Genomic DNA, 8,526 nt, shown 5'->3' with positions numbered 1-8,526 from the left:
TGTAGCGCTAGCGCACTTACTTAATTCTGAATTCTTGTTTTATGATGCTGCGGACAATACACAACTTACTGTTTCAAGTGTGATGCGGGCAGTCGAAAGTCTCAAACCACGCTTTACCTTTTCAGTTTAGAAGGTAGCCTGTTCTACACTCACCATACCACTACCCTTAACCCTTTGGTCCGCACCGGCATACAAAGAAACCATATGAAGTACCAGTGCACATGTCTAACAGCTTAGAAGCGAAGTTGACGTAAAACTCATGTAGAGCAGGAGTTCCGTCTAGTCCTGTTCTCTTGATCCTCCTCGATTCTGACATTTAATTTGAGGCGCCAAACAAGAAGGGTTGTCCAAGTCAGTCAAAAGGCGAAAAGTAAGAACTTATTCCCTCGGGGGAAGTGGGGAAGTGGGATGCTCGTCGTCTCGCTTAGAGGTGTACTGAATTTTGGGTTTTGGTCTCATTTGGGATGTTCCGGCGAAACTCAAATATTTTTAGCCTTCAAGGTTTCGTTTAGGGTTGCACGCAAAGAAATATAGAAATATAAATTCTATTTTTGGCATTTTGGTACCTTTTAGGGGTCAAAAAACCACACCTAGGGCTGTCCCAAAAATGCTCGGCAACTTTTGAGCAACTTTTCATCTTTCAAGCAACTTGTTTCTTTTTGAGCAACCTTCGAGCAACTTTTTGCAATTTTGAGAAACTTTTATGCATTTTCAAGACCGAAAATTTCCGAAGATTTTCTGAATGTTGTTCCAAGGCCATACGAACGTTTCCGAGCATCTTTCAAACTTCTCCGAAGATTAACGAAATTTGCCAAAGATTTCCGAGAAAGCTCAGAAGATGCTTCAACTTTCGGATCCAGTATTAAAAACTGTCAAAACTGCTCAGCAAACATGACGTCATCGGTGTCTTCACGATTGTTGAAGAATATTATTCTACATGACACGAGCGTGGGACAAATTAAAGAAAAAAATCTGAGTCCCCGACGGGAATCGAACCCATGGCCGGCCTCCCAGAATACCGGTTGGGCGCTCTAACCAACTGAGCTACTTGAGACTCGCTGTGAGCTAGGCCATTTACTAGGTTGATATGTGACACGCGTCCTGCATACTGCTAGGATCAGCAATGTCGAAATCATCAAATTTGTAGTAAATAATAAAGATGGTAGATTTTAAGCTCGGTGATAAATAGTGAAGAATATTATTCTACATGACACGAGCGTGGGACAAAGAAAAAAATCTGAGTCCCCGACGGGAATCGAGCCCATGGCCTTATTAATGAAAGAAATCCTTGTAATTTAACAAATTTTGGCCTTAAAAACGGTTATGTAAATATTTCTGTTTCAGTTAAATTGCATGAAAATGCTTTAGAAATCTTACTTTCAAAGGGAAATAAGCATAAATCTGGAGAATTTTCTTCTTCAAAAGCAACGTTTAGGATCTTTTTGAGCAACTTTCGAGCAACTTTTTGGACTTCGGAGCAACTTTTAAAAAAACTTCGAGCAACTTTTTGGGCAATTTTGAGCATTTTTGGGACAGCCCTACTCACACCTTTAGGGGTTTACATCTGTTTCATATCAGAGTTCCCTTCCCTCCGGTTTCATTTTAGTTAGCTCATGTCTATGTTTGACTCCAGGGCTCGCACGGACACATACTTTCGTGATTCTTTTAAGAAAGAAGCTAAAAACGCTGTAGAAAAAATTTGAATAGAGAACAATAACATGTTAAAATATAAGCCACTTGGGAGAACTAACAAAAGCGTTTGATTACAGCTGAGTGAGTCCAAGGCTTGGTAGTTGTTCTTGCGCGCGCCCTATAAAGTCTCGCTATAAAACAAGCAACTTGGAAACGGACCAAAACATAATGGCTTTTCTGACTCAGTTGATTTAATAAACCATTAGTATCTTAGAATAATCAATAGTAGCAGTCATTTTGGAGCCACAAATAAATTAACATGAACCCGCTTGAAAGCTTGGTCAAATTGTTCGGAATTTCTTATTCATGTTTCTATAGCGACGGAACAACCAATTAGAACTTCTGGAATGATTACAGTGTGTGTGACTTGACATTGGATCCCGGTTGCAAACTTCATTTGGAGGGAGCGCGCTAAAGTTGCTGGTTTGCTGAAATCGGCTCGAAAACTCTCAAAAGCCCCGATTTCACTAGGGAATGGACAATATGCCTACGTTTACACCAAGCGGAGGCCAATCACTCCTCGTTCGAGGTACAATTCAGGAGAACTTTGAAGATAAGATGCCGCTAACAAGTCGGTACGCATGGCCTCGCAGATCCGAGTCGTCGCTAAGTACTACGAGTAGTTTTCCCAACAGAAACAGCAAGAATCCATTTTTTGCAAGGCATAACCCTCATCCACAGCGAGTAAGGCATCTGAAAGGACTTTTAGACATCCCAGTTTGTACTGTGATCGACTCTGGCGTTGAAGAAAATGTGGGGAGATACATGGTTTGCACCCCGACTATCGACCAAATGCGACAAAGACCTTTGAAATCTAGCCACGGATTGCGGCTACCGATCAATGCCGATACACTTGTCTTCGCTAAAGAAAAAGCTGTCCCGTCTATCGGATTAGGTAAGAATTTCACCATTTTCTTGTTATAAGCTGGCGGTAATGAAGTTCTAATTGTACTTAGCAACGATGAATTGTTGTGAGTTAAAAGGTAATCGACACCGCAGCGATTAATAATTCCTGATAATTCCTTTATGGCTCTTGAATGCCGTGTAAAATGTAAGTAAAGAAATAGCTAATGTCTGCCGTCTGGAAATTGCTTCCGTTGACTTTCGAGAGGCAAACAGAATGAGTGTTTTTATTGCTTTGTTCAAGCTATTTCTTTGCTCTGCCAATTTGCGTCATCTTTGAAAAGCCATAAGCAAGGAATTGTCAATAGGATTTTAAGTTGAATTCTTGAAATTGTTTTCGATGATTTTTTAGCAGAGAGAAAATTTCCTGTCTGAAACGAAAATATTCTAACAAACAGTACTAATCTTTTTTAGTATTTTCGTGCTTTCCTTTGTTTGCATTCCTCTTCTGGATACAGTAGGTTTTAATAATGCAAGAATATATTTATTATTATTAAAAAACAAACCCTCCCTCTAAATTTATATTTACGTTACTAGATCTGTACACAATAATGTTATTCATTATTTATACCCGCTGTTTTATTTAAGTATTAAAGAAATAAAGTATAAAGACAACAAAGTTTTCTCCACTGCCCTCCCAATCTCTACCCTGCTGATTTTTGAATAAAATTTGGCAAAGGATTTAATACCTCACAGGCTTATGCTAATCTGTAAAGTTTACTACACAATTCTTTCACTTGCTAAAAGGATTTTCTATTATGAAACTAATGATAAATCACTTCCACAATTCTATTTCTGGATTTTTTACTATTCGTCATTGTTGTAGTCTGTTCAAAATTATATCAGTGACCATTACACGCACAGCATATATTGTTGAAGAGCAGAAAAAAATAAAGTCCCAAATTTGTTTTTCAAATGAGCTGTAGCAAGAAAGTAAACATTACCATGAATTGCTGTCAGAAATGCCACAGAACTTGTAAACACAATTTGAAGCTTATAAATGCATTGACCATTTAATTTATTAAACGTCCAAGCAAGTACTGTACATGATAACTCAAAAGCAGATAATTTTAAATGTTGTTGTTGTATTATGTGAGTTAGCCATTAGCTATGAAATTGATGATTTATAAAGTTGTTGTTCAGTTGTATTCACTCGCAAATTCTTAGGTCATGTTGTGGAACAAGAGCTGGGAGAAAATGAAAATATATTGCATCAGTTTGTGGTGTTCATGTACTTTCTTAACTTTATAGAACTTACATGGGGGGGGGGGGGTGGCTGGATTTTCTGTTCCCGGTACCTTTTTCTTCCAGTTCCTATTCCTTGCTTAGTGGTTCCCACCTCTTTGTACTTTTTCTATTGTAAAATATTACCCAATGTCACAAACATCTCCTCCTTACCATAGGGCTTCCACGTCCCGTACTCCCAGGTTTCCATCCCCCCCCCCCAAAAAAAAACTTTCATTTACTGTCGCTTGCATCTATTAAGCATGAACATGTGCTGCTGAAACAATTGATCTTATTGGGTATCAAACATGGCATGATTTTATTGATCATCAAACATTTAAAGTTTAGCAGCCTGTGACGCGAACTTTCGCACTCAAAATACTCACCATATACACTGAGTCCAGGCAAAATAGACGTGATTCAAGTGAACCTGCAAATGCTTATCGACACAAATCAGACCAATCATGCCATATTTGATACCCAATAAACGGCAGCATGTGTTCACGCTTAGATGCAAACGATGGTACACTGAAGTGCATATGACCAAATCATAATGATAATAATTACAACATGATTTTTACAATACTTTAACATTGGTTTACAGTTCCAATAACACAAACCTGGCGAGAGGAACTAAAGAGATTCACCGAAGCTGCAGGCATCAAAAGTAAGAACCCCTACACAAACACGACAAGTTATCAGGTGCCACCTTCAAGGCAAGGGTCAAGACAAGGGGAGAGGCCTCCACCATCCAGGGGCCGGGAGCTCCCTCCTCCGTCAAGGAATGGGGAGAAGCCACCATCAAGAAATGGAGAGAAGCCTCCTTCACGGAATGGAGAGAAACCGCCATCGAGGCAAGGGGAGTCTAGACAGGGAGACAGACCTACCATGTTTCGACAGGGACTTCCAATGCAGCACATTGCTCCAGAATCCGATAGTGATCTCACAGTAAGTGACATTTCCTTTGAGATTTAACACAGAACCATAACATCTGACATTTATACCTAGAAAGGTACTCAAGAAAAGAGTGACAAGGAGGTGGGAATGAAACTATGTTTTAATACACTCAAAACATTTGTATGATGAGAATCCCCCCTCCCCCAGAACATACCTAAGCTCACTTATTGGTAAATAACCCCTTCTCCAATTTTACTGTCTATGAGAAATCATCTACAGTGCTTAAGACAACTAGGTTGAGGGGATGTTTTTATGAGGTTAAATGTGATTTAACCAAGTTAAATAAGCAATTTAACCAAGTTAACCACAACGAGTGAGTAGTCAGCTGTCCTGGTGGTCAGCGGTTACTAGCTCTTGTCAGGCTCAGTGCTTTGCGTTCTCGGACATTACAGCGTGGTGTCAGGTCTTCGTTCCATGGAGGGTTTTCAGGGATGTTTTGCGAGTTTTTTCCCCTCCCTCCCTCCCTTCCCTGCTTCTTGTTATTAGTTATTCATTTTCCACTGACTTAATCAGTGTGACGGGTGTCTGTATGTGGGGGCTCATGGCTGTTTTGTTGGGATTGCCAGCCTTGGCAGCTTTATTCTATCTGGGGAGGGCCGGCTGACCTCAGTGGAGGCCCTCCTGGATATCCCAGGCACCCATCCTCCATATTCACGAGGCAGGGGTTAACACTTGTTTAAATTTGTCATACAGATGAACCTCCTCTAACAGGAGGGCAAGCGTGGCCGAGTGGTTTGGGGCGCTGGTATTGTAATCCGGAGGTCCCCGGTTCAAGACCTGTCCTTGCCACTAGCTGGATTTGTTTCTCGGTTGTCCCGAGTTCAAATCCTCGACCACGCTTTGTATATAGCCAACTGGTCTCCTCCTGCCAGTTGGGATTTTTAACCTTGTTATGTTCATTTAAAACTATTTGTTTCGTCTGTTTCAGTGGCATGCCTGTAAACTAGCTATCTCGTTGAGATATGAAGCTAAGTGCATGACCACTATAAACATGTATTTATAATTATAATTCTTTTTATATAATTATGTACATTGTATGTGGTCATCTTTCTCTTGATTTATTAAATTCTTACTTGTTGTTGCTTGTCTACCAGTGAAGCAAGATCCTGAATTTGATCCTGGTTCTATAAACCCTCTATAAACCTTCACCTTATCTCACACCATCAGACCTACCCAGAACTGGTTTCGGTTTGATTAATACACAAGAGTGGTTTATAAAGTACAATGACTCTTTTGTTTGGTTTCATTTTTCATTTAAAGATTTTTTTACACAGAACAATCAAAAGTTCTAAATGAATATTTTTTTTACTGTACTTAAATGTTGGGGGATGTTGGTGAACCTACTCCCACCCATTCTTGCTTGAAGGTGGCCTTGAGGGCCCAGGGGGGGGGGGTACTCCGGCTTGTAAATGACAGGGATGATCGAATGGAGGCAAAACTCAGGTCTGGACCCAAAAAAATCCTTAAGTCTTCCAACATTACCCAAAAAAATCCCTGGACCAAAAATAACACCCAAAAAATCCCTTGTCAAATTACCCCTAAATTGCCAGGAGGGGCAATAATATAACACAAAGAAAAACATAAAAAATTGAACGCTCGTGTTTATTTATTCATCATACCATAAATACGCCAAGGCCGCACCAAGGCACTTTAGTTTGTTTTTAATACCCAAAAAAATCCCCTATTTAAATCTAGTCACCCAAAAAAATACTTGCCAAATTTTCCAACCCAAAAAAATCCCGGAATCGAAAATTTCAAACCCCAAAAAATCCTTCGATCATCCTCGTCATTTACAAGCTGGAGTACCCCCCCCCCCCCGGGCTTGAGGGCAAGGGGAATGGCAGAGTGAGCAATGGCTATTTCTTGCTCCTAGGGAGAGGGGGGGGGCTAATATTTTTGGCTCTGTTACCATACATCCTGTAAAGCATACCCTACATGTACTTCAGACCAAAGAGCAAAACATCTTACATTCATGCTTTAATTTGTCCCCTTCTTTTAGATGCTTAACATGTTGATAAACATCCTTCAACCCACTCATCCTGATGACATTAAATCGTGGTTGGTTTATGCTCCTGAAAGAGGTAAGACTTGCCAAGTTTCATAAGAAACGAAAAAAAAAAAAAAGTATCAAAAATGTATGAAAATAAAGGATGGTATATTTTAAGCTTGGACGAAGACAATGAGAAAGATATTATTCAGTCAGTGACAAAAGCTACTCGGAAAAAAGTTCCAAGTTCTCCCAACAGTAATGTCAGTAATCGAACCCATGACCTTCTGCACACCAGTCAGATGCTCTACCACTGAGCTGCAAGAGACTCATGAGGCTAGGCCACATGACTACACTGTAGGTTTAAAGGTGGCAAACATCCTGCACGCAGCTAGGATTATAGTATTGTTGAAAAGTTAGATAAGTACATGTATGGAAATAAAGGATGGTATATTTTAGGCTTAAAGAAAGACAATGAGAAAGATGTTATTCTGCCATTGACTAAATAATATCTTAAAGTTTTCCAATATCATGAATGGTTGCTAAGAAAACAGTGTAACTAACGTATAAGCAAGACTTCCTTATTTGCTTGTTGTTCAACTGAAAATCAACAGGAAAGACTTATTGTCAGCATTTGGCGTGAGACTCACTCTTTTTGACCTAATCTCACGCAACCACGCCATTCAGACAAAATATCACGCTTTTTTAAAATACTACAACTTGAGGAAAAAGTCTTATTAATTTTAATAAAGAGATATACTTTCAGCTGTACTTTGGTAGAGATGAACGTTAATCGAGTAGGGAAGAGTTTAAAAACAACAAATGTTTGCCCATAATGAAGGAGATTGCTTCTCTACAACTTACTTTTTTAAACATTTTTGGGGGGAATATACCCCCAGACCCCCCTAGAAGTTACCTCCTCTGGGTCTCACTAATGCTCCTTCGGGGCAATTCAATTTCTCACTCCATGCCAGCCAAAAAACTTGGCATCTATGGTAAGGGAGAGTAGTAAGTACTTTTGTCAGGGTAGAACATAGTTCTAAAGAAATTTTTTATGAATGTGTTTGTAGTTCTAGTAGTATTATTTTTTCAAAAATTGAAAGTAGCAATTAACAGATTGCATAAGATTTTCTTCAAGAAATTGCTGTCTTGATCTTTTCTAAAGAAGGGATGACCAAAGTTCTTATTTCATATTATTGAGACAACATTATTTTATCATCTACTACATTGATAACACTTCCTTTTTTGTGATTTCACAGAAAAGGAAATTGTCTTGGACATGATCAGAGCAGTGTGCACATCAGATCGTGAATTCAGGGATGGTTACAATGAAGCAATGAAGTCGCCCATGTACGATGATCAACTGCTACAACAAGAATCAAGCCTTGAGTTGGATGAGATACAAAAATACAATGACGCTAAGAGGAAGGAGAGAGAGGAACTGGAGAGAAAGAAACGGGAAAAAGAAGAGGCTGAAAAACCAAGGTGACTTTAAAATTCAAAATACTTATTCTACTTGCTGACAAAAAAAACAAGCAGCTATAAATGATGGTTGTTTGTTTATTGGTGAATTTGTAAAATGGGCAAGATTTGAAAATATGATAATACAACAGAGGGTATAATTTTATGGAGAGAAGAAAGAAATTAAAATCATAACAAAGCAAATACCAGCTCCTAAACAAAAGAAAAAAGTGACATAATGTCACTGATGTGCATTTCTTTCAACTTCAGTTTTCAGAAAAAAATACCGATAATTGAAAATT

At 39.1% G+C, this 8,526-nt stretch overlaps 1 protein-coding gene across 1 annotated transcript; it reads left to right on the top strand.

The window, feature by feature from the left end:
* The first annotated feature begins 1,991 nt into the window (after nucleotides 1-1,991).
* On the top strand, nucleotides 1,992-8,267 carry LOC144639892 (uncharacterized). Its single transcript, XM_078499164.1, has 4 exons — nucleotides 1,992-2,587; nucleotides 4,424-4,767; nucleotides 6,776-6,857; nucleotides 8,023-8,267. Exons 1-4 carry the CDS (start codon nucleotides 2,167-2,169, stop codon nucleotides 8,250-8,252), a joined length of 1,077 nt encoding a protein of 358 aa, XP_078355290.1. The 5' UTR covers nucleotides 1,992-2,166; the 3' UTR covers nucleotides 8,253-8,267.
* Nucleotides 8,268-8,526: the final 259 nt, after the last annotated feature.

Source organism: Oculina patagonica, unplaced genomic scaffold (genome assembly GCF_052425735.1).
Source record: "Oculina patagonica isolate OP01 unplaced genomic scaffold, crgOcupat unplaced146, whole genome shotgun sequence".
Taxonomy (NCBI): Eukaryota; Metazoa; Cnidaria; class Anthozoa; order Scleractinia; family Oculinidae; genus Oculina; species Oculina patagonica.
The sequence above is the reverse complement of the archived record's forward strand: the minus strand, read 5'-3'. Positions and strand labels throughout refer to the sequence as shown.